Source organism: Melanostigma gelatinosum, assembly GCF_949748355.1.
Source record: "Melanostigma gelatinosum genome assembly, chromosome: 4".
NCBI lineage: Eukaryota > Metazoa > Chordata > Actinopteri > Perciformes > Zoarcidae > Melanostigma > Melanostigma gelatinosum.
This window is the reverse complement of record NC_136637.1, coordinates 4,303,200-4,331,049: the sequence shown is the minus strand read 5'-3', so window position 1 is coordinate 4,331,049 and position 27,850 is coordinate 4,303,200. Positions and strand designations below refer to the sequence as shown.

The following is a 27,850-nucleotide window of genomic DNA, read 5'->3' as shown; positions in this document are numbered from 1 at the left end:
CAGTAGCGGTGCACAGCTAATTCACCGGTGTTTGCATACTTTTATCGACTCTAGTAAAGGTTTTAATCATTAAAATGATATGTAGTTGAAAAGGTAAGAAGTTAAACTGATGTTGAACACCATTAAATCAACAAAAACATTACACGATAATTTTGATCAATATTTTTATTGGAACGTTAGCTAAACTGTCCAGACTGGGAAACAATTCTGTTAAGTTACATGAAGACTTTTCTGTCGGTTCATGCAGCCAACAAGTAGCGTTCTTTGCTTGAACTGTGTGATCAGGTCTGTGATAGTCAGAAAATCACCATGGTGAACAGCTGTGGATTCTGCAGAAGTCAGCGGTTGGGGTCACCCAGCTGAAGATGGTTCTGCTATACCATCAGGAAACATGGCTTGGGACTTCTAATTACGTACTTTATACAGCTTTTCAGATAGATTGAGCAGGAGAAAAAGAGTGTTCTTTACTTTGGGGGTCTGTAGACACACTGGAGACACATATTTATGTTTAACAGTCATGAAAAGTGCATTTTGCATAATATGGGACCTTTAAAAGGCATACTATTGATAAAAGAATTTGAATACAAGTTGTAATTTCTTCTGAGAAAATGAGCGAATGAAACATCGCTATTTCATAATGTTCGTTATGTTTCATAATGTAACATTCAACATGTCACAAAACAGGAATTTGTTTGAAAATGTTGATGATTTGTTCAGTTGTAGGTTGAAAGAGAGATGATATTGGTTACTGGAAACATATTTCTCTAAAGTCATATTACACTGGTCGGCAGAAAGTGGTCTTACAAAGACGTGATTCAAACGCATGTAATGTTTCATATGAAATGTAATGAATATGGAGTATATATGCAGTGCACATTTTGTCTGTACAGTCAAGTAAAATAAGTGTGTGCTTACTCGGTCACAAAACTCACGGTTCGGTTTGGATCACGGTTTTTGAAAGACCTTTCAAGAACACTTAAAGCAAAGAACTTTGGGCTATAGTCTTACATAAAAGCATGAATATTGAAGATGTCTAATTTGAAACAAAATGAAATAAATAAATTTAAATTAAACATTCAAGAATACTCAATTCTGTTAAGTTTAAGTGCAACATGAGGTATGTTGATACCCTCGTCCTTTGATCAATATTGAAAGAAGAAAACAGTCAGTGAGCCTATTTCAACTGAACTGAACTGCTAGGAAACGATTTGGGTCTATGTTTACTTCCTGTGAGGTTATGTCATTCAAATACTCTGAAATAATGTTTACCGTTACTGTGAAATGGTCTGCAACTTTAAAACATTTTTCAAGAAGATGAGAATATCTACATTGACTGGGGAGAGGGTAGACCTTTCTGTGGTGACTGGGATATTACTATTGGGCCTGTCTACCTTCCACTCTACTGCTTCTGTCAGCACCTGCGCCAGGTGTGTGTCTGTGTGACTCTCCCAGAGGGGGCGTGTCTGCAGCACCGGACTATGAATCTCCCACTCTGCCGTGATTAAGTGAGCGGTCACAGTCACGTAGCTCTCCGTTGCCCTGGAGCACTTTAACCAGATTTCGAAATCCTTTGTTTTCCACAACAGAGAATGGCCTCAGGTCTGCAGCAATAAAGACCCCAATAGATGTTGTAATAGCTTTAGCCCGGTCTGATTCTGGCACAAACGGTTTCTTAAATGCCACGGTGATACCTTGTTGTTGTGCCTTGGCCCCCGTCACTGACAGACCGGCATGGTGGCACTTCAAACTGTACTGCCATTATCGTATGTCTGTCACTTTAAACAACGCCTACAAAACCGTAACGGCAGATTTCGTTTCGCCAGCAGATGGCGCTGTGAGTATTAGGGAAAATTAGCTTGTAGACATCCTCAGGCCATGAGTGTTATCAAGCATGTGAAGTTTGGGACCGTTTGGAACAAGTCCAGCTGAGTTACATCAGACATTTCCTTTCGCCAGTAGGCTTTGCGGGTTTACTGTAGCGCCCCCTAGTGGTCGAATGCAAAACAATTCTCAGGGTATGTTACAGGATGCGATGTGCACATATGCTGCAAGTTTTGTCATTTTAGGACAAACGGTTGAGAAGTTATGTGTATTGATATTAAGCCACGCCCCTAAGAAGTTTATTGATACATATCTTGTAAACGAAGAGATATCAAAAAGCTTTTGATAATTTTTGATGACGTAGGTCCAAGAATGATCCACAGCTAATTTGGTAGTAATGGGACTAAGCATGTAGGAGGAGTTCGCAGAGTTGTGTTTTACACTAAATTCAATATGGCGGAAAATCTAAGGAGGCGGAGCTTAGGGGTCTGATTGGCTTTTTTGTAGCTCTAGCTCAAGTGGACATGTGTGTCAAATTTCAAGTTAATCGGACATGCTGGCCGAGGGGCGTCGCCGGTCCGATTGTAGGGGGCGCTAGAGAGCCATTTCTGAACACAGAAAGATGCATTATTTTTCAGATGGCTATATTCACCAGGCCTGAAAAGTCCCCAACATTTGGTGAGTTTTCATGCATGGCAAGTCCTCCAACCATGCGTACGTTTACCCCAACGGGTACAATATCAATAGGGCCTTCGCGGCCCTACGTTGTCGGTAGCTCGGGCCCTAACAAGCTGACAACATAAACGTGAGGCTTCACATTAACTACATATTTAGTAAGTACTTTAACTACTGGATTCCAATAATTCAAAACGAAATTAGCACCATTAGTATCATTTTATGCAGCTAAAGATGCGGGCCAGGCTGCTAGCTTATAGCATTAGCATTTTAGCTTGTAGCGTACGGTTGGGACCATGTGCTTGGCTTCGCCATGTGCTTTGAAACAAAGATCTGGGCCTGCCGATTCTGCAGGCAAGGCCCATCCTGATTTGGGTAGATACTGTAGCAACCAAACCCCCACCTGAAAGAAGTTCACATCTAGGTGTGAACTCTTCACCCAAATGCAACACTGTCCTCTAATTGGCCCTGTTTCTACAAAACCACTGAGCGACGCTTATTCCGCTGACGTTGTCGGTGAAAGGACGCACGAACACAACGTTGCTGTTTTTAAAAGAAAATCCTAGTTTTACATTCACTGGACTAATCTACTGGACTGTTTGTTTTGTTTTTGTTCGCATCATGGAAGAGGAAGCGGACAATTTTCCTGCAGAAGTGAAGAAACAGATTCTTCAGAGAAAGAGAAGCATTCCTCTTCTTCTTTCCAGCCAAGTCGACTTTGTTCCAGCCGTAAGGAAAGAAACACTCCCTTCACTGAGCCGAAGAAAGTATCTCTGACGCATAGAGTTTATCACCGCACGGAGCCGCACCGCCTGAGTTCCGCCGAGGAACTCAACTCTGGGCTTAGATTTGTCATTGTGTTTATTATCTTGTTTGTGTTGCTTAAGTTACTGTGTCATTCTTATAACGGGACGTGTATGCTCAACAATCGCCGAGATTAACGATCGAGATCGTTAATGTTGTGTAAATGTTACCGTGTATTTGATACGTAGTGAGATGATTCACCAGCTCCAATTCAGATTCTATCACATTCATGCACCATAGGCACAGCTACGGGAGCAATTTTGGGGTTAAGTGTCTTGCTCAAGGACACATCGACACGCGACTAGCAGAGCCAGAGCCGGGGATCAACCCGCCGATCCTCTGATTGAAGGACGGCCCTGCTCTCCACTTAGCTGTTGGGTCGCTGGTGTTGTTTCTCATCAGTTCAAAGTGGTATATATATATATATATATATATATATATATATATATATATATATATATATATATATATATATATATATATATATCTATATATATAGATAGATAGATAGATAGATAGATAGATAGATAGATAGATAGATAGATAGATAGATAGATAGATAGATAGATAGATAGATATCTATATATATCAGTGGTGGGCCGTCAGGGCCAGCAAGGTCTTCTCTGATGGCCTAAACAGAATCACAAAGTTATAGCTATTTTATAATTTCATATTTTTTCTTAAATACACTACATGTATTATAATTTATAAAATTATTTTTCCCATTATCTTATTTTGTCATTGCACAGCTACTGTCTTCCTCAGTTGCTCTGCTTCCAGTGCAGCTTGTTTTAAGTAGAGCTTTTATCCAATCAGATTTCACCTCCGTGTCTCTAGGTAAGAAGAGAGGCCCAAGGTCTTCAGACTCACAAGTGAATCCCTTTGCTGTTTAAGTGAATGGGGACGATATTGTTGATTGTCATAGTCTTCAACCAATCAGATCTTTAGTTTGACATGTTGGGCGTTTTTTTACATCTAATATCTGAATGGCCAGTGCCCTCGAGTGTGTAGCAGAATGAGTGTTGCTGCTGTTGTTTTCCCGTTAAGCTAGTTTAGCGTAGCCTCCCAGAATATGTGTGGTGCCTCAGCTGTTTGTTTTTTTGTTCCGGGTTCAGAGGTTACACAGCCCGTTGTCTGAGCGCAGAAAACATTATATTTCCCACAATTTAAGCTTCTGCATTTTCCACATGCACTATTATTATTTAAACGTATTGTTCGGTTCGTAAGCCTCGTATCGAACGGTTTAATACAAATACGTGTGTTAGGGCTGCACAATTAATAGAATTTTAATCGCGATCACGATTTTGGCTGCCACGATTAAATGAGCATGATCGTCAGAGATATTGACCTTTAAAATGCGTGCTCTGCTACATATCAAATCAAGCGCATCTTCAACTAACAGTCAGCCGACCACCAGGGGGCGAATGAGTTGGGACGTGTCATGTGCGCAACCTGCAGCGGCAGCCTCAAGGAAAGTTCTGTCTGCAGTCGAGTAGAAGAGTAGAGAGACAGACAGCAGAACAGACGGTCACGGGTGTCGTGTGAAAGGTAAATCTAATGTCAGGAGCAGAAGGCAAGGAGCTAGTCCCTCGAAAAGGATCATCATCCGTTGTCTGGAAGTTTTTGGGATTTAGGCCAAGTGATGTTCAGCAAGAACAAATCATATGCACAGAGTGCGTTCGAGTTGTGTCTGCGCCGCATAGCAATACAACTAACTTGTTCAACCACCTGAAAAATCACCACAAACCACAGTATGACGAATGCATTAAGGCCAAAACTAACGTTACCTCACTGCATCTCCGTCCATGTCCAACGTCAACCCAGAAAACTATAACAGCCACCCTGCATAGCGCGACAGCGTATCCATCCACCTCCAAAAGACACGCTGAAATAACGGATGCAATCGCATTTCATTTGGCCAAAGACATGTGTCCAATAAATACTGTTAGCAATGAAGGCTTCAGAAAAATGGTCAAGACACTAGACAAGTGAGATCCCCTCGCGCAATTATTTCTCCAAACAGGCATTACCTGCACTGTATGAAAAACGTCGGGGGGAAATACAAATGGATGTCACAGTTGTCGAGTATTTTGCGACTACGACTGACCTATGGTCAAGCAGAACAATGGAGCCGTACATGTCCCTGACAATTCACTACATCGATGGTAATTTTGCAATGAAGAGTCGATGCTTGCAGACGTCATTTTTCCCACAAGACCACACAGGAGAGTCGATTGCCCAGGGACTGAGGGAAGCGATGGCCTCTTGGAGCTTGCAGGAGGAGAGACTTGTCTGCATTACAACAGACAACGGATCTAACGTCGTTAAGGCAGCTTCTCTGAATAAATGGACTAGGCTCCAGTGCTTTGGCCACAGGCTCCATCTAGCAATAGGTGAGTAAGATCAATAATAAAAAAGAAAACATCTTAAAAGAACACGTGAAAATGAAACATTAAAAAGGAAGTGTATATAAGGTTTTATTCTGTGTTTTAATTTTACATATGAATCTCATGTTCTTTTTTAGAGAATGCAATGAGAGATCCTCGGATTGGCCGTGCAGTGGGGATCTGCAAAAAGCTCGTGAGCAGTTTCTCCTACAGCTGGAGGCGTAAAAAGGAGCTAGCACAGGCACAAAAGGAGCTGAAGCTTCCAGAGCATGCACTGAAGACTGAGTGCCCCCACAAGGTGGGGATCAAGGCAGGCAATGATAGCAAGAGTCCTGGAGCAGCAGAGGGCCATCACTCAAGTCTTGTCCACTGACAGAAAGGCCCGACACCTCATCCCAACATGGCAGAACACTGACGTACTGGAAGCCATTTACAAATCCCTCCGCCCTCTGACTTAGTTTACCAGTGAGAAGTATGTCAGTGTTTCTTTTGTCAAGCCAGTCCTCCACCTTTTCAGCTCCTCTATCCTGAAAGTGAACGATGATGATCCAGGCCTAACAACCACCATCAAGACCAAAATCCTGAGCTACCTGGATGAAAAATACAAGGATCCTGGGACACAAGAACTGCTTGACATGGCCTCTGCTCTTGATCCACGGTTCAAGCTGAGATACGTTAGTGTAGACAGGGTTGGACCAATCCAAGCCAGACTTACTTCTGAGATGGCTGCATCTGCGAGCATGGTTGGTAATTATTGTGATTACATACAGAATTTATTATAAATTAATGAAATCAAGTGATTTAATGTGCTGTAATCTACTTTCTGGATATGGATGTTAAATATGTTTCATTAGATTACATTTGGCATTCATATTTTATTTACCATACTCTTTTCAAGAAGATGGTCCCAACTGATCCCCACGTTGAGGATGCACCCAGCACTTCAAAGAAAAAGAAGACCTTGGGGAGCTTCTTCAAGACCGCTGAGGGAACCACACCAAGATCCTCTCCCCACCAGGAACAACAAGCTGTAGCCTCTGAGCTACAGTCTTACATACAGTGTGCCAACCTTGACAGTGAGGAGGACCCGCTGGACTGGTGGAGGGAACACCAGAGAATCTACCCACAACTCTCAAAGCTGGCAAAAAAATATTTGTGCATTCCGGCCACAAGTTCCCCCTCAGAGAGGGTCTTTAGCACTGGGGGAAATGTAGTGACCTGCCTTCGCTCATCTCTCAAGCCAGAAAATGTCGACAGGCTGGTGTTTCTTGCCAAAAACCTGTAGGCCTAACACCTCGTTATTGCCTTTTCTGCATAGACCTGAATTGTTTTCATTTGGTTGCATTCTCTGATGGCATATTTATTTTTAGTTAGCCCTTTATTTTGGGTAAAAATTTTATTTTATTTTGCTTCAGGTGAATAAGAACCATAAGTTTTATTTTGATGCAAAGACGTGTACATTAGCTGGAATGTAGCACAACAATGTAAGTGGAAGCAGTGTTCTTGTTCATTTAAATGTGAAAGTGCAATAAAAAGATGTTGTCCCTGAAATGAATGAATGATCGTGAAATAATCGTGATCGCAATATTGATCAAAATAATCGCGATTATGATTTTGGCCATAATCGTGCGGCCCTAACGTGTGTTAAGCTGCAGGACAGCAGTGAAGGCCCAGGTATAAAATGCACGGGCCGCCACTGATATATATATACAAATCATTTTCTAAAAATAAATTACCTAACCTAATTACCAAACCTAGCTTTAAATGTTAAACCTTGGAGTTGACTGTGTTTTAAAGGTCCACAACAAACTCAACAATCTGGTCCTATCTAGAACCTGTACTTCCTGACATCAATAAGACAAGGAACCTGTTGTTTTTATTGTTTGGGCCCGAGCAATAAAGTAACAGGATTATTATTATTTAGGCGTGGCAATAGTTAATTATGATGAACTATATAAATTTCCCATCCTCCTTATTCAACAATAAAGCAACACCAAGAGTTGGATGTCTGCATTGAATTATTTACATTTCACACCAACGACCTCCTCCTCTCCTCAGACACGAGTCACCTTAATATTCTCATCCTCCTCGACCTCACTGCAGCTTTCGACACCATCAATCACAACATCCTTCTCTCCCACCTCGAATCCTCCCTCAATATCACCGGAACTGCTCTCTCCTGGTTTAAATCATATCTTACAAACAGACAACAGTTCATCAGTATCAACAAATGCACCTCCTCCACTGCTCCTCTGTCTCAAGGTGTCCCCCAGGGTTCAGTGCTTGGTCCTCTTCTGTTCATCCTGTTCAACCTGCTCCCTCTTGGTAATATCATATGTTAACATGGTCTCCACTTCCACTGCTACGCCAATGATGTCCAGCTCTATATCTCCACAAAAGCTATTACCACTGCTACTCACTCCACTCTCACCAAATGCCTCACTGACATTAAATCATGGATGAAAACCAACTTCCTCAAACTCAACTGTGATAAATCGGACATGATCATCATCGGTCCCAAATCCCTCACTAAAACCGGTCACAACGTCTGCATCACCATCGACAACTCCACTGTCTCCCTCCCCACACATCCACAACCTTGGAGTCATGTTTGACAGCAACCTCTCCTTTGAACACCACATCAAACAAATCACCAGAACTGCCTTTTTTCACTTAAAAAACATAACCCGTCTCCACCCATCACTCTCCTTATCTGCTGCTGAAACTCTGATCCACGCCTTCATCACCTCGAGAATCGACTACTGCAACAGTATTCTTCATGGCACATCATCCAAAATCCTAAATAAACTCCAGGATATCCAGCACTTTGCTGCTCGCCTGCTCACCCACTCCCGCGATCACATCAACCCTGTTCTCCAGAATCTCCACTGGATCCAATACAAAGTCCTTCTCCTCACTCATAAAGCCCTCCATAATCAGGACCCCTCCTACCTCACCGAGCTGCTCCACCACCACACTCCATCCCGTCGGCTCTGCTCCTCTGATGCCAACCTCCTGTCCCTTCCACTCAGGACCACGCACCGGACATGGGGCGACAGAGCCTTCTCCATATCTGCCCCCTCTCTGGAACGCTCTCCCCAAACACATCCGAGACTGCACCGATCTTTCCATGTTCAAATCCCAAATCAAAACTCACCTTTTCAGAACTCCTTTCAATGTGTGACCAATATTGTTTGTTTTATGTTTTTAGTGTATAGCTTTTTTATGTGATGATTTTGATGTAAAGTGTCTTTGAGTATACTGAAAAGCGCTCTATAAATAAAATGTATTATTATTATTGATCGTCCGGTTGCACACCCACCCCTGCTCCACCGGCTCATCAGCCGTTTTTGAAGCAGCAGAGCCTATTGCGACGCATCTCGGTGTGATCGGCCTCTAAGAGTTACATCTACATGCCTATATTGAGTCATAGTCTTAGTGCCACCTACTGACCACAGGAAGTCAGCCTTATGTGACATCCAAATCATCCGATTTGCACGAACTTCACCCTATCACAGGGCTGAAACAAAGAGACAACCATTCACGCTCACATTCACACCTGCCTGTGTGTTAAAGAGAGAAATAGTTATTCATAATTATTAATAATAATAATAATAATAATTCAAACTATTCGGTACAGCCTTGAAATCACACATACATTCCTGGTTAGTTGTCTGAGGCTACATCCACACTCCTACGTTTCGGTTTTGGAATGCATATCTTAAGCTACATTTAGGCCGGGAGTCCACACTACTCCGGAGTTTTAGAGCAACTAAAACAAAGTAGTTTGAAAATTCTACCGATGCTGTGTAAGTTTGAAAACTCTGGGGTTGACTTGTCCTGTGGACAGGCACATACTGTTATCAGCCCAATGCAGCAGACGTCTGAAGTCACGGTTAGCGGCTTTGAGGAGGACAGGCACAAAACGGAGGACTTTCTGTTTCTTGATAATGCTTATTTTGTTCTGCACAACTATTGTGAAGTTCACAATAAAACGAGTACGAGAACAGACAACAACAAAACCGAGGGGAATTGAGTGAGAGACCTGTGTTGATCAAATTTCTTGACCCATAATCTAGTAAAACTTTGATTTGTAAGTAAATTTGATGTGTGTGAGAGCGAGAGAGAGCGAGAGGGAGCAAGATATGCAGCCTTGTAACTAAGTTTGAAAAATAAAATATAACGGGTTTCTTTCACTAAATTCTTCTCTTTAAGTCTATAGAGGAAGATTATATAGTTTGATATTTAGTATCAATCCCGACCTTTTAATATAAAAGAGTAAAATACTACTCTTTCCGTATGTTCTGTAACTAAGCAACCAATCTACTTCCTTGTTTACCCGCATGCCCAGTGTACGTGAATAGTCATGTGATGTTCATTTTCTGGCTTGTGAGTCTGGACGGAAATCTATTCTAAAACGATGCTGAAACGCCTGTGTGGAGGTAGATCATTTTCATTTTAAAACCATGTTTCAAAACAGAAACGTATTAATGTGGATGCAGCCTGACATCCACAAAAGAAAAAAGAAAACCGAGCAATTATATTGTGTGTGTCTAAGTGGAAACAGAATTTGTCTTCAAGGAGAGTTAAAAATGATGGCGGTGAAACTCAGCAGAGTAACTGATGACAGAACTGTGTCTGACTTCCAAGTCAGTGGACCAACAGACAAACACTAAATCTTACGAACATAGAAACATCCTCTGCGCTATAGATATGAAAACCCCCTTCACCAACATCATTACATGAGTCATCATTAGATGAGACCCACGTTCAGCAAACACTAAAACAAGAATAGTTTACATCCATGTAACGCGTCTGTCCAAAATGTCATCACTTTATCCTATTAGACATGTGTGTGAAAGTTTCATAATTCACATTTCATAATTCTAATTTCCTTAGAGATGTAATGTAATTGTATGTAATTTGTATATAACTCACAAAATCAATTTGTATGCAATCCACATAATGGTGAGCCAGGAGAGGTGAAGTAGTATCAAGAGCAACAAAGTAGGGAGGAACTTTTCCCAGGAGGCCGCTGTTCAGATCCGTGTGAAATCAGCGTGTCATGCAACTTACATACTTAAGTAATGCTATTTCTGTAATTATTTGAACCCTAAACCTAACCAATCGTAAGATATCAACCAATCAAATGTATTTATAAAAGACCCACACTGATCAAAGAGCTGTACAGACCAGGGCAGAAACATCACTGCAAACAGCTCATCAGCTTCGTACGAACCATTGGATGAGGACACGTTGAATATACTTTATAGATTTCCCCATACTAACTTAATTAGTGGGGATCACTGTTCTACCGCGTGTCATTTTCAAACATTGTGTTTCTTGACTTTTATTGACAAACCCAAAAGATCATAGCAGATCACACATGGTAGCAGTGTGTTCCTATATTCAGCAACACAATGTGAGGACAATACAAAGTCAAATAATAAAGGTCTTACACCTTGATTTTGACACAGCACAAGATAAGCAATAATACAATAATACAGCATCCACTTACGTTGATCTTGTTTGCAAATGGTGTAAATTCCTTAACCAATGTGCAATCTTGAGGCCCCTGGGTTCCTGTGATGCTGCCAAATTGGTAATCCAGCCTTGGTAGTGGCAGTGGCATACACTAGTAGCTAGGGAGTGGGGATCACCAGAGGTATCACGATACTTAAGTCATGATACGATATTATCACGATATCGCAATACTCAGCATATCGCAGTAACATATATTGCGATTCATCACCTTTTTTCAACTGCAAATTATGTCCCCAAAGGAAAACTTTGTCAACATGTTTTATCTAATAAGATAAAAGCTTTCAGTCTGTTCATCTCACTTCACAATCACTTTTATTGCAGCAAAATGGGATTGTCCAGCAGACAGACTGACCAACACTGTCATAAAAACCTGTCATAAATGTTGCATGCACCTGACAAACTGAACTGTTTGTATTACAGTCTCTACATAGTCCAACTTAGCTGAATGCAAACGTGTGTGGACTCAGTGTATGAACTATAACTTATATAAGTACAATTTAAGAGTTATATAACTCAGTATAACTTGCGATGCAGGGACGCCATGGGCAGAGAGATAGTTATGCGCTGCACTCTCCCCATGAGCCTGGCTACTGTTGGCAGGTTTAACCCCGTTGTGAGGCCAGATTGAGCGTGTGAGCGAAACACTTCACATGCAGGTATCCCGCTAAATGAATGGCAACGCCCATGTTAGACGCGTTGTTGGTTACAAACACCAGGTTTTTGTCGGCAATCCCCTATTCTTGTGCTGCATTTTGCAGGAGGTCTGCAATGTTTGCCCCGGTGCGACTTACGTGTACTGCTCTAGTTTGGAGAACGAGAGACAGCAGTCGCCAGTCCTCTGTGAGATATTGTGCTGTTATAGTCACATAGGAATCCACTGCCCTTGACGTCCACGCATCGCAAATTAATGCTCCTCAACTTTAAGCTTCACTTCTCTGTAGAGCTTGGGCACGGCTGAGTCTGTGAAAAAAATGCAGCGACGGTGTCATATCCATGCCCTTCCTTGTTAAAAAATTCGAAATAAGTCCAGACGTTTGATTTAAACGCGGACGGTGCATTTCTGATTTCTTTCTCCGATGTCTCCATCTTTGTTTTGACCAACTTTCTACCAATCACGCTGACCCAAGACCTCTGCTGACCTCACCAGAAAAAAACTCAGCACCATCTAGTGGAATGAAAAAGCAATTGATTTTATTATTCTAGTACCAAAGAGTTTAAATGAAAGATCGATACTTGGCTTCCGTGTATCGATACAATATTGCCCTAAAAAGATATTGCGATACGATGCTGTATCGATTTTTCCCCCACCCCTACTAGTAGCACAGCAATACTACTTCAAAAGTACAGACAGCAGCAGTAGTGATAACAGCAACAGCAGTGCTGTGTAGCTGTGGTATGAATAAAAGGACTAACAGGGGTAGTGATCAGTAGTAACAGTAACAACAGTAAAAGCAGACATAACAACTGTCATATCAGCAGAGTTGAGTATTAGTTTAATGTTTCAGTCATTTCATCTTGACAAAAGTAAGTTCTTGAGAGAAACCTGAATATGTCAACGTTTTGTCATTTATTGGACCACAGTGGTCATAATTAAAAATTATGACAGAAATATCAATCGAACACCAACATCAGCTGAAAAGTGACCATCACACTGTACACCACCTCTCCTCTCTCATAACTCTCACAGTAAAACAGATGCCCCACTTTCTTTAAACTACACTTTAGGAATTTAGATGTGCATATGCCACCAGTAGGTGTGTATAATACAAGAGGGTCAAAAGTCTGTTTCCAAACAGATGGATGTGACATGTGTCACGTGTCACAGCTAACCAAAGAGAGGAATACGGTGGGCAGCTAATGGCACAGTGGAGGAATGCTTTCTGTCAAGTCCCCGCATAGCACACAAGCTGACTAAGGTCAGTAGAGGTGATCTCCTGTCAGCAGGTCCCAGCTAACAACCGTGTTATTGCAACGGCCTGGTACCGTCTATGTGCTGCAGCTCTCCACCCTCCACTGCCTGCTGCTGATAGGAATCACACCGCTGTCTGCCCTATTCTGCAGCGAGGTCTAGTTGAAATGCTTTGAGTGCAGACATTAGTCAGTCTGGGTTTCCTTCATTTACACTGCATCAATAAATCAACACAGTTCCATGTGGGGGCAGGCTCTGCTACAGCAGCGACCAGCGGGTTTTACCTGAGCCACAGCGAGAGGAGAAAACATGATGTTGATGAATCACAATCGCACCAGGCTTTCCGTTAACGGAAACATCCCGAGGCTCGCCGTTAGTTCCTGCACATTCCTACGTGCTCTTCCCGCTGAGTCCGTTCGGCAGCTGTACCTCCGGGTTAGAGAAAACGCTGCATTTCCTGGACTGCTCCGCTGGGTTTTGAACGATCCAAATATGAGAGCTCCGGTCACCTCGGATGACTCTGCTGCGTTAACTCCAGAAATGATGACACGCCAGAAAAGTTGAGTCTCCGGAAAAATGCTCCGCCGGGAGAAAAACACCGAAAAAGTTCGGAATATTCATTCTGTGGAGAGAATGGGGGACGGTGTCATTTCGAGAGGGAAGGAGATGAGGGGGCGAAGAATAAAAGAAGGTGTAATGACGTTATGAATTGAGCCCATCCCAAACGGGCTTAAAGCCGCAGCAGCAGCTGCTGTGCCTCCCGACACAGGCCTCTGACGCTCCCTTCATCTCAGCATCCATCTGCTGGCCTTCACGCGATCACTATCTGTGTTCAAGACGAGCCCAAGGTGAACACAGAGAGGTGAACACAGAGAGGCGAACACAGAGAGGCGAACACATCGGCCTCATCCCACACAGCAAGCAGCGGAGGGTTATGATGTACATCCAAAATTCAGCTGCAATGTAACTAAATACACTCACTCAAGTACTGTACTTGACAACACATTTGAGGTAGCGGCTACTTTATACTTCTACTCCATGAGGATACATCTTAGAGAGAAATAGTACTTGATATACTTGGGGTGTAACGGTTCACAAAATTCTCGGTTCGGTTCAATACGACGCAGAAATGCCAAATCCTCGCTGGTGAGACTCTCAAGGGGGCGTGTCTGAAGAACATGGCTCTTTATCTCCATTCAGTAGTGAGGTAATGTGTTGTTGCAGTCACGCAGCTTTGTGTCTGAAGAACATGTTACAGTCAGGTAGCTTTGTGTAGTCCTGACATCCGGCCGTCTGTTGTGAGAGCAACAGCGGGAACCTCAGACATTTGATTCTCTGTTTGAGCTTTTGTTTTCTTTTTTAATTTATAAAGTAGGAATTATGGTCTGGCGAAATGGGCTCGTGTAGAGTAGGGTCTCACATCTGAGGCTATAAATATACCTTTAGCCCTGTGTGAATCAGTAGGGAATAGCTACCTAAACGCTTTGGGGATAGTTTGTAGCGTGTGTGCTGCTGTTGCTAAGCTAGTTTAGCATAGCGAGCCTTTCCCCTCACATTACATTACATTACAGTAATTTAGCAGATGTAGAAAGCAGAAAGCTATTTACATTTCTACACCGTAGGCTACGGGAGCAAATTTGGGGTTAACCCCAAATTTGTCTTGGTCAAGGACACATACATATGCAACTAGCGGAGCCGGGGATCGAACCGTCGATCCTCTTATTGAAGGACACCACTTAGCCACAGCCACCTCACCAGAGTAGAATGTTTTTGTTACGTGGTGGGAGTGTCAGATAGTACGTTGTCTGTTACGTCGGATGATTTGCCTTGTTGAGCGCATTATATTTCCCACAATTTAAGCTTCTGAATTTTCCAAATGCAATAGTATTATTCAAATATATTGTTCGGTTCGTAATGCGTACTGAAGCGTGAGCCTTGTACCGAACGGTTCAATATGAATATGTGTATTGTTTAGGGCAGCAACTAACGATTATTTTAATCATCGATTAATTTGGCGATTATTTTTTTATTAATCACCCAGAGCTCTATGATACCTCATATCAATAGCGACCGGACCAAACTATGTGTATAAATGTGTGTGTGTGTAAACCATATGGTACAAACAATGAATAGACGCTGCCATATTTACGTCTAGATGACGTTATTGTGAGTGTTGGTGGAGCGGCTACAATGATGGCATAGCCTAGCACCGATCGATCTGATCTCCATTGAGAAGACAAGTAGCCTACAAATCTGCATCATTACGTAGTTATTTCGGAGTCCCTTTTTGTCGGTTTATTGCCGTTGAATCACAGCCAAATCAGTTTATTTTGTGTTCATACAGCTGTAGTAAACAGCGACGTGTGGCTTGCAAGACACAGTGAATACACTTCGATAAAATCCACAGAGCTCCTCTGGACAATGTTATGAACCCAGACATGACAGCGTTTTGTTTCCCGGGATATCTGTGACTTCCACAACACGTACTAAGCAGAAATATAGGTTATTTTTTCCATGGTTAATGGCGGACAGTTTCAGGGCGATAAGCGGCGGCGCGTCCAGAGCGAATGAACACAAATAGTCCCCGGGGAGACCTGTGAACACGGCATTAGGTCGTACTGATTTCTCTGCCGCCGCCATGTGTTTCAGAACAACATTACGGGTCTCTCCGATGGTCTTTCCTCTACCTCCGCTCTGCTCCGCTCTTTTTTATTTTTATTTTTTATACTCAAACATCTCCGCGACTTATTGAGTGGCGTAATAATCGCCCGACACAACGAATCGATAATGAAATTCGTTGCCAACTCTTTTAATTGTAATAATCGATTTTTATCGATTCGTTGTTGCAGCCCCAGTATTGTTACACCCCTAATATACAGTATATATTTATATATATTCTTCAACTTGTAATGCCACTTAACATATCAATATTTTACACAAATATAAATAGCTTATATAGTATTGTGGAGAATTTCAGTATTAAACACATTATAAGTAGGATTAAATAACCCCCCTAGTGGTGAGTAGAAGTGTCACAATAATATGTTAGTCACAATATGTTTACAATATTCTTACTTATAGAGGATATTATATGTTACAGTATATTAACTCATTGAATGTATTAAATCATAAAAGTATAGTCACTAAAGGTATTAAAACACTGTAAGAATAGTTTGAGGGTCAGACAGGGATTCTGAGTGAGACATGCAGCAAATGGAGGATGTGGTCAGTGGGGAGGACAACTGACCAGAGGTGGAGTCAAGACAGATGTTTTGCAAGGAGCAAAGCTGTTTCATTAAAGGATCGATCCAGGGAGGGGACAGAAGTCAAATGGAGCCAATCACTGATCAACAGAGGATCAGTCACACGTTTTATGACATATAAAATACTTTTCTGGAGAGCATTCCTCAGACCACATCCGCTCCTCTTTTTCAGCACCTGGAGAAGCCAGACCTGTGAGGAGGACGCGTGCGTGTGGTCTCTGTTCTCGAGAACATTACTATTGTTAGTTGATTCAGTTTGTAAGTGAACTTTGTGTAGTACATTAAATATTGTTTAATTTTGAAACCGGATCCAGTTCCGTTTTTCTGATGCGCGTGCGCAGTAGGAAGCTTGAAGCAGAAATCTCCCTGCGGCCTGCTGAAGCCTCGCATCCTTCTGTTTTAAACTCTAACACATTGTTAACTGCTCAACACTACGTAAAATATTTCATATTAGCTACACCTCCACCAAAATGCTACTTATACATTAATACAGTCAGAATAATCTGTAGAACAATGGAATGCATGTTTCTGCTCGGAATACTTTAAGTACATGTTGCTAATAATACTCAAGCACTTTTCACGTTGTTATTTCCCAACCCAGGACTTTTACTTGTAAAATGGAGTATTTTACAGAGCGGTACTTTTACTTAGATGCTATGAATACTTCCTCCGTCACTGCTAAAAACAATTATTGTCATTGTAATTGAGATACAACTTCAATTTATATATAATGCAGCTGACATGTCACAAAGGTAGATTATGGACATGCCCAATAAATAGGTTTGGTTGATATATATCCGTATGCTATTCTATTAAAATGAATTGCATTTCATTATTCAGACCAAAGCACCAATGTGCACGTAACTAAATTGAAGTCCCCTGAAAAAAGAAAAATATGGAAATTTGAAATCAAAGTCTCCTGAAATCGTTTGGAAAACACAATTTAAAATAGAAACCTATTTAATTGGTTGATTTATATATTTATTGCTTCATTTATTTATTTCATAGCCATATTTTTTTTTCATAGGCATATTTATACAAGTTTGAGAGGAGGTCTACTAGAGGTAGGAGTACTTTGCCTAGTGTTTATGTCTGTGGACAGATTTTGTCAAAGTGTTAACGTCACAACTGCTTGAGTCCCAAAACATTACATTGGCCCCCACTTTATGCCCCTTACCTGATTTCACGTCACGGCTGGTGCGATCGCAGATCGTCCAGGTGGTCTCTAGTAAAATGTTTTTGTCTCTACACTTATAAACGGTTGCACTGATTATGCTTCCTTGTTTTTTAAAACAATGTTTTACTTTGAAGTCTTTTGACCTGTTAGCCTATTGTTGTTGCTAGAAATAAGTTGTATAATATACAGTCCTCTAACCCAGTGGTTCTCAACTGGTCTGGCTGCGGGACCCACCATGACCCCTTAATGACAAGCCACGAACCAAATATATATATATATATATATATATATATATATATATATATATATATATATATATATATATATTAGGGGTGTAACAATACGCGTATTCGTATTGAACCGTTCGGTACGAGGCTCACGGTTCGGTACGCATGACGAACCGAACAATACGTTTGAATGAAAAAAAAAAAAATGAATTCACGTTCAAACCTTTATTGATGAAGAGCCACGTTCACTCAGGTTTAGTTCCATCATTGTTCACACTAAAATGATATATTAGGGGTGTAACGGTTCACAAAATTCACAGTTCGGTTCGGTACGATACAGTAGAGCCACGGTTCGGTACGTTTCGGTACAGTAGAAAACTATAAATGCCGGAGAAACGTACTTGATTTTAAAATATATTTATTCATCAAAACTAATATCATGCAGTTATTCTTTGACTTTGTACAATGATGGAACTATACCTGAGTGACCCATCTTCTGGGGTGTCTTCTTAGCAACAGATAAGCATAAAAAACTAAAACTGCTCCTTAATGTTATGTAGTATTGTTACTTACATCTTCTCCATCATCATTTTAGTATGAACAATGATGGAACTAAACCTGAGTGAACGTGGCTCTTCATCAATAAAGGTTAGAACGTGGTTCTTCATAAATAAAGTAAAAAAAAAAAAGATTGATTGGCTGAGCTGCATCACGTGATGTGATTCACAACGCATTGGTCTGTGTTTTTCCTGCACCGCTGAACAAGCGCCGTAACGGCTGGAATAATTCCGCTGCATAAAACATGCCCTTCAAAACAGAATCACAACTTTATTTTTTATTTTTTGTCATGCAAAGGCCTGCGACCCACCAGTTGAGAATCACTGCTCTAACCCTTCAACTGGAGCAGCATTCAATTTTAGCTTCAATGAAATGTAGGCCTAATCGGTGTCCTGTTTCTTCTGATAGAGCCCGTGGTGATGGAGGGGCAACATTTGGCTGCTCTCTTTTCTACAGTGGCATCTGCAGTTGTCTAGTGGTTCACTTCCACAACTGCAGCTGTGTTTATGCCGAGGCAGGAGGCCCTATGTCGGCCTGTCATTCTAACTCAGCCCGCTGGCTCTTACTGCGGCCATTTTCTGCTGATTAACACACACACACACACACACACACACACACACACACACACACACACACACACACACACACACACACACACAGGGAGAAGGATCGAGCTGAACTTTAACTTGGCCTCTGCCGTCCTGCGGGTGGGGGGGGGGCAATGCAGACAGGCCTGTCGCTGCACGCTCTAAGACATACGCCTTTCACTCGCGACACCATGCGCTGATATACACGCACACCAAATCATGTTGTCCAGTAACTAAAGCGCCGCCAGTGGTCGGAAGCCAGATGTGCCAGTGTCACGCTAGTACGCCCGCAAGGAGGCGACGTTGCTCCAAACTGCATTCAAAACTGTAGGAATTTTAAATTTACGTGTTAAATGTCTGACATGCTTGTCGCCTCGTGTGTGACATTAAATCATCTCCGTTTAGATGGTCTTTGGCCAAATTCGGCCTTTATGCAATGCTAAAAACTGGCTTAATGGCAACAAAATATGAACTTTTATAATCGTGTCACACTGTTGGCTTCCGCTCAGCACAGTGTGTGACGAAATGACGAATCGATTCTAAGAGTTAAGATTTTGATAAAGTATGAGGTGTTTCGTGAGTCGTATGTTTTGCCGAATGGAAGAGTGTATCCTGACAATTCAACATTGTTTTCAAGTTGTGTTGTGCAAGGTGTGCATATTTGCCTGGGTGCCAGGGATATTTTAATTGCCAGATTGTTGAATGAAATTCAGCGGCATATTCTTTCCATTGACAAGCGTCACTTGTCGGACTATGGTATTCGAACGCGGCTATAAACTTGAAGACGGAGGTAAATGGAGAAAGCGGCTTGCTGTAATAGAGAGAGGGATGTAACCATTGCCGCTTTCTGCTCCACTTTAAGCTGCGTAGCATAATGTCACTCGCTCAACTCCTCGCATTGCGTCTTTTTTTGGAAAACACGAAACATCACACCAATAGGAAGGAGCACTCTACTACATCATTGTACCGGAACAGGTTTTGTCCTACCATTTCGAAGCTGAGCCGCCACCGGGGGAAGTTAAAGCTGATCTCAACGCCTGCCCATCTCACGCTATCGGTCGTTATCATCCCATATTCATTTATATCATCATGCGCGTGCCAGATGGAGTAAAGCGGACCAGAAACGTCCCGCGTCAAGCTTCAGGCTCCACGGCAGTTACCCCCCGCCCGCCCGGTAGGTTGCGGCAGAATAGAAGAGTGCTATATTCACTCTCTACTTCTTTCCAGCTCTCTCTCTCTCTCTCTCTCTGGCTCAGTCTTTCTCTCATCCTGTTCTCCTCTAACAGGCCTACTGCCTCTTTCTACTCTAGGCATATTGATCCTCACCTTTCCCCACTCACTTACTTATGTAACATATGTTCTCCTCACTGTCTCTCCCCTCTTTCATAGGGCTGCAGCTAAGGACTATTTTGAGCAATTAATTAATCAACAAATCTGTCGATTACTTTCATTAATTAATTATTGATTGGATAAAAAGCTGATTTTTTTTTTGTTGCATTTTATTGAAAAAACTAAACGTATTCCTTGTGTTCTTGTACAGCGCTCTTTTATATCGGGGGATATAAATATATTTAAATAAAACAAATGTTTGTTCAACCACCGATCCTCTGATTGAAGGACGACTCTGCTCTACCACTGAGCCATAGTTGCCATGAACTGAACAAACTCCATCTGCTGAGGAAACCACAAGATGCAGTTTAAAGCTAGTAAGCCGTTACAATACAATTTTTGTTAAACTAAGGTTCTGAGGGGTTAGGAAGAGATGCGCTGATTGGACGGGTCACTAGAGGTAATGGACTTGTGCAGGTGACATTCAGTTGGTTTTTGTTTATTTCCAGGGGTGGAAGTAACTACATTTAATGTCATTATGAAGTCTGGTTTTTTGTCTGTGTATTTGTATTTTTAAAAGTGATAGAGTACTTTTTTATCACACATGTACTTGTGATAAAACATAAGTCACAGGAAAATGTCCTGATAAATTGTGAGAATGGAACAAAAGAAAACTACTGTGTTGCCTAGCAGCGCAGTGTGTGTGTGCTGGTGCGGCTCTCTCTTATACATTTCCTTGTTTTATTCCTTGGTGAAGATTTATTCTACCGGTAATTCTATAAGAAGTGGCAGTTTATATTTCATGTACTTGATTTAGTCGTTCATTTTGTTTTTAATACTCTGAGTTTTGCCTTGCCTGGGTCCAGATCTCTGAAACATCCCACTCTGCTGAGTTCGAGTGGACTGAGTTGTCTGGCATGTTGATGTGAAACAGCTGTTTCTCCATTAAAGTGTACTCAACCAATGTGCAGCAGGGCAACTATACATAGCCAATCAGGCCAGGGGCAGGACTAAGGCTGCTGTCCCCTGTGGACCGAGGAATAGTAATCATGACAATGGAGATGCAGTGCAGACGAAACTGACACTGCTGTCAAGGCTGTTCTATATAGATTGAAATAGCAAACACCACTCTGCTCTGATGTCTGAAAACATTTATTATATTCTTCTGCTTTTCTGCTACTAGATGCCGGCTTGTGACTCTGGCACAGCTTTTTCTTCTGTGGTGTCTTTGTTGGCGTATCACGGTCCCTCTTCTCTACTTTTCTTAGTCTTCTTCATTTTGGTCTGTAACCGTAACATTAAGCTCAAACTGCCATGGCTTTACAACACATTGTAAATCTTCAACCCAACAAGTAATAGAATAGATGCCGTGTCTATTTGGGATAATTATGGCGTCATCTCTCAATCGTTTGCTCAATAGTGATTGGTTAGCAAAGATCAATGAATTAAGACTCAGCTGACCCAGCAAGGGAGATCAGAGACCGTTGTGCACACATCCTTACAGAAACCTGGCTTCATCATAACGTCCCAGTCAAGCTATTGCACTTGACGTGCGGACTGTATACCGTGCCAACAGAATGCAGGACTCTGGTAAGAAGAGGGGACTGTTTGTAAACATCAATGATGCTTGGTGCTCAAACTTAGTCAAAGTCGATGGACAATGTTTCCCTGATGTCTCATTTTTAATGCTAAGATGACAGCCATATTATCTGCACAGAGAATTCACCAGTGTTTTTGTTGCTGCTGTTTACATTCTTCCGGATGCAAATTCAAAAAATGCACAGCAGGAATTGTATGAGGTCATCAGCAGACACATGACAAACAACCGGATGGTACTTTTATTTTAGCTGGTGATTTTAATCAAACAAACCTCAGCTCTGTTTTACCTAAATTCCATCAGCATATCCACATCGCCACCAGAGGAAATAATAGAGTGGTCTCATGTGACGTCACAGTTTTAGCTGTCAGCCATGTTGGAGTACACACAAAGCCACTGGCATGCACGGCTGAGTCGCATAACCTATCGGTGGTGAACTTTTGTGCTGTCTTTGGTTGTGGCAGCAGAGCTGATAGAGACAAGAAATCATTCTTTGGTTTGCCAGCGGTCATTACACATCAAGGAAATGACACGAAGGAGCTATCCAAGCGACGTCGCCAGAAATGGCTGTCACGCATCTCTCGAGATATAAAGGAATGGAATTTGGCGTACACTAGAGCAGCGGTTCCCAAACTTTTTAGGCCGCGCACCCCCTTCTACATCCCGACCGGGTTCGCGCACCCCCCCCCCCCCCTTAAAAAAAAAAAAAAAAAAAAAGAAGCAACAGAGCCTTTTAAGCCTTCATAGCCGCATAATAATCGGACCAATGAGAGAACAGTTTGCTCGCGCGTGGCATTTGTTTACAAGATTTAGTCCGCTGTTAAATGTTGCAGTGTGAACACAAACCGAACAAAGGAGCAACTGCAACATTGTATCATATTAATCCCTGAATCAGAACAAAGCAAACGAACTGAAGGTGTGAAAACGCCCTGAAACACTGCAACAAAGTTTCAATAACTTTCAGTGACACAAGGCGTCACTTTTAAAGAGCAATCAGGATGCGAGGACACACGCACAGGCTCAGAGGCAGATGATCACATTTCATTTACAATTAATGAGCGACTAATGTAGCCAGGATGTCTTCGGACAAAGCATCGATGCGGCGCGACACAGTGTTGTTGGACACCGGGATCATGTCCAACTTTTTTGCTTCTTTCTCCCCAATCATACATTCCACCATCTCTCTGGCAGCTGGCAAGCTCACGTCTTCGGCGATTGTGTGCGGTAGCCCCTTTCTCGCTATTCTGTAACCAGATATGAAGCCCGTAGTGCGTCATTTATAGACCAACACATGAATGAGACTCCAGTTGTTTTGGCTGTTTTGTAACTCCTCCAATTTCGATATAAAGAATGTAAGGGGCTTTTGACTTGCACTGGCATGCTTGGTGTTCAGGTGGCGACGTAAATAAGAGCTTCAGACTGTTAGCCAGAACCTCACTGCACACCACGCACTGTGGCTTTGGGGAATCTGCGTTGCCAATCCAAGTGAAGCCCAGACACACATACTTTTCATCATATTTCCTCTTTTTTTCCCAGTCTGATGCTCACTCTCGTTTCCTCTTTTTTCACCTTGACTCCGCGATGGGCCGATGTGCTCCCGATTTGTCTGTGCTATCCCTTCCTCCTTCCTCCGTCTCATCTTCCTCTGACTCCCGTTCGACTTCTTCTCCCGGTCTCTCCCCAATAACGCACCTCTCCGTTCCCCTCGCCTCCGATTCCTCTCTCTCTCTCTGTCCCTCTCCTCTTTTACGACTGATAGCTTCAGATGTCCCACCTGACAGTTTTAAAATTAAAATTACATTTTTTTTTTAATATTTAATATTATTACACCATCAGACCGCCATTACACTTTTCCTCTCGCGCACCCCCTAGAGGCAGCTCGCGCACCCCCAGGGGTGCGCGCACCCCACTTTGGGAATCCCTGCACTAGAGTATGTGCGGATCACTTTATAAGTGCTCAGTGATTTTATTTACAAATTCGTTTGTGAACAGTATTTAATAAAGGAAATATAAATTAAACTTGGACATGAGAAGGTTACCGAAGCTTCATCGGCCCGTGACAGCAGTCGGTGCCAGAGACGTGTCGAGCGTGTACAACAGGCGAAACACATAGATGCAGCCTCAGCATTGCTTGATATGAGTTTAACGTCAGATCATATATATATATATATGTGTGTGTGTGTGGGCGGGGGGGTGAAGTTAGGGGTTAGTTTAAAGTGAATTCCTACACACACGCACACAATGACGTGCATGTACAATGTAAACAAACACACGTGTCTGTTTGCACTGAGTAAGCATTGAATATTGCTAAATATCTGACCAGATCTGTATATATTAACCCTTCCAATGACGAGATGAGAATTCCCGACGACCGTTGCTTTGACGTCTCGGACCCATCCACTGACAAACTGATTATAAGCGTCGAGCCCTTTGTAGCACGCCAACTCGTCTTTTGTGTGAGGACTGGGGGTGTTCACGAGATACGTGTAGATGTTGGCGTAGTTTACAGATGGAAGATAAATAGGATCGGCACTGAAACGATCTGCACTCATCGTATAGGGATCCAAATTACCAATAACCTTCAATTTGGCCAGGTAGCGAACCTTTGATGCACTATCCAGTAATTCAAAGTATGGTATTTTCGCCGCACTTCCTTGTTTACTCGCCGCCATGTAGGATCTGTATGTACTCCAACATGGCGGACAGACCTCGTAACTAAGGAGATCGTTACATCGGCGAGACCACTCTATACACAAGACCAAGACCATGTCTACACAGGTATTCCTGGCAGCTACAAAGAGCTCTCCCCCACTCCCACTTTGGACAATCAGGTCATATTTCCCTGCTCTTGCTGTCTCCATACGCCAGCTAATTAAACGGGCGAAACCATCAGAAAGAACAGTTAAAGTGTGGACAGATGAAGCTACAGCTGCTCTAAATGACTTTTAAATGTACAGACTGGCACATGTTCAGGGATGCTGCCACCCAAGAGAATGACATCAACCTGGAAGAATATATGTTAACATTGACATATCAGCAAATGTGTTGATGATGTGGCGATCATAAAGACAATAAAATCATTACCTTTTCCTGGATGAATGGAGAGGTGATGGCACTATCCAAAGTCAAAAAAGCTGCCTTTCAGTCAGGTGACAAGGAAGCATACAGCATCGCCAGATCAAGACTGAAAGCTGGCATCAAGGAGGCGAAGAGGAGACGTCAAGAGAGACAGGTGAGAGACCTCAACACCAACAACACTAAAGATACGTGGCAGACGATCCAGAATGTCACAGGCTATAAAAGCAGGAGCGCCCCCATCATGTGTGAGGCCACATTGTCAAATGAGCTGAACACCTTTTATGCTCGCTTTGATCTCCTCAACAAAGAGTCAGCTGTCAAGTCTTAAGTCACTGTCAGTATCCACAGGGGATGCGAGGAAAACCCTGATGAGGGTGAATCTGAGTAAAGCTGCTGGGCCTGATAACATGTACCAACCAGCTAACTGACCTGACATTTTCAATATATCACTGTCACAGGAGTGTTCCCACCTGCTTCAAGACAGCCACCATCGTTCCTGTACTTTAAAAGTCTGTGGCACTCACCCCTTTTCAGACCAAGTGCTTTGAGAAACTGGTTCTCCAGCACATCAAAAACAACATGCCAGCCAGCCGGGACCTTCACTAGTTTGCATACAGAGCCAACAGATCCACAGAGGATGCCGTCTCCACTGCTCTCCACTTAGCCCTCACTCATCTTACAAATAACAACACCTACATCAGAATGTTGTTTGTTGATTTCAGCTCAACCTTCGACCCAATCTCCCCCATGAAACTGATTAGTAAACGTGGCACTTTGGGCTTGAGTACCTCACTCTGTAACTGGTCATTAGACTTCCTCACAAAGAGACCCCAGCACCTCCACTCTAGTGTTGAACACCAGAGCCCCCCATGGCTGTGTGCTCAGCCCCTCCTGTTCACACTGTACAACCACAACTGCTACTCCAAACATGAAGAGAACTCTGTTGTGAAGTTTGCTGATGACATAAACTACAATGAGACTTCATATAGAGAGGAAATCAACAATCTTGGAGAGTGGAACAACCGACTGCTCAACGTCAATAAAACCAAGGAGCTGATTGACTTTAGAAAATAGGAGGTGAAGACACACAGACCTGTCTACATGAATGGAGTTTAGGTGGAGCAAGTTAGCAGCTTCAAGTTCCTGGGAATCAGCATCACAAACAACCTGTCATGCTCATCACACATCTCCATCCTGGTGAAGAAAGCTCAGAAACGGCTGTATTTCTTTAGGACATTTAAGACGGCTAAATTCCTGTGCCAAGTTGTTGTTATTATTGAGGTGCAATAGTAAGCATCCTGACTGTAAACATTACAAAGTGTCATGGGATCTTCACGGTCCAGGACAGGAGGGCTCTACAGCGGGGGATTAAAACCACCCAGAACAGCATTGGTACCATCTACTGAGCATCAGTGATATTGGTGAGAAGAGGAGCCTTCGAAGAGTTAAGGGGATAATAAAAGACAAAACCCACCCCAGACACATCCTGTTGACCTGCCGTCTGGAAAGACATACAGAAGAATCAGCTGCCGAACCACCAGACTTCAAAGCAGCTTCTTTCCTCTGTGAGACTCCTTAATTCATTCTCCACCCTCCATTTACAATATAGTTTTTTCTTATGTAGCAAATTGGGACTACAATCTAAACTTTGATGTGCAACCCTGTCATACAATGACAAATAAAAAAAAAACTTGTAACGTCAAACTTAAGCTATAAGTTTTGCCATTTTTATGTAATTTTGGTTGCTGTATATTTATATTTATACTGTTTGCCTATTAATATTAGCATGTTGCACTGCTAATGTGACTAGCTTCAATTGTAGGTCCACAGGCTGGAGTAATGGAGTAACATTAGGTAATACAGAGAGACTGTGTGGACATTTAGCCTCATATGAAGCCAGTAAAGACAGTCGGCGGGTAGGTTGGATGTGGGTAACTGTTTTGTTTTTTCCTTGTTGCCTTTTGTGAAACTGTACTGCAATGCAGCTAAGCTGCTCCGTGACCCACACTGTGTGAGCACGTTGCTGCTCTGTTGAGTGTGTAGATTTATTTGCCAGACTGCCTTGAAGCTGCTCAGGCCGGTGATACTAGAAAGGTCTGCTCCCTTGAAAGAGACACTAGCTAAATTACCCAAATTTTTACTATGCCTTTAGACTTTTGCACTGTGTCTTTTGTTATGCAGAAATTCACTGAGACATACTCCTTGTATGGGCGAACATTTCTTGACAATAAAAGGATTACCGTAGCTAGTGAGTGGGAGAGCAGGGAGAGCGGGCGCAGTGGATGAGCTCAGAGAAAACTATTTCAGAAACTTTCAGATTCTTACTATTTATGACATCAATATTTCTCAAATTTGTGTTTTTATTGATAAGATACTTTCAGGTGAAGGGAATATTCCTGATAATTTCAAGACCTACTTTAAAGTCAATTCACAGGTTCACTCTTACTCAACTCATCAATCTTCAGACCTTAATCCTCCTAAATTACTTACTAGCAGAGGTCAATTTTCAGTAAGATTTAGGGGAACCAAATTATGAATGACTTTTCCCACCTAACAAAAAAAGTTCCTCTAAAAAATGTTTAAAAAGGTGTTTAAAATGAAATGTAATTGCTGTAATTTTATGTATGAATGTTCATGTCTTTCTTGTTTTAGCTGTTATATTATATTTATAGTTGTTTCACTCTTAGGGACTTGTAGCATTACCATTGCTTAGGAGTATAAACCAATATCCCCTGAACAAACACAAGCCCACGCTTACTCTCACACGCACACACATGCACTCATGTGCACGCACACACTCTAACACATCGACACAATTACATTTTCTTTTTCTTTTGTTGTTTGTAATGTAATTGTTATCATATTTCATATCTTGTCAATACTATTTTAGGTAG

The 27,850-nt window shown here is 42.2% G+C and overlaps 1 protein-coding gene across 2 annotated transcripts in view; it reads right to left on the bottom strand.

Moving 5' to 3' along the window:
- The window catches only part of nfic (nuclear factor I/C), an 85,460-nt gene extending 65,340 nt beyond the window's left edge, over nt 1-20,120 (bottom strand). For both annotated transcript variants that reach the window (XM_079266787.1, XM_079266786.1), the window contains exon 1: nt 19,940-20,120. In XM_079266787.1, coding sequence (XP_079122913.1) covers nt 19,940-20,020 — 81 coding nt within the window. In that variant the 5' untranslated portion in view covers nt 20,021-20,120. The remainder of the gene's footprint in view (nt 1-19,939) is intronic.
- Between the last annotated feature and the right edge of the window lie 7,730 nt (nt 20,121-27,850).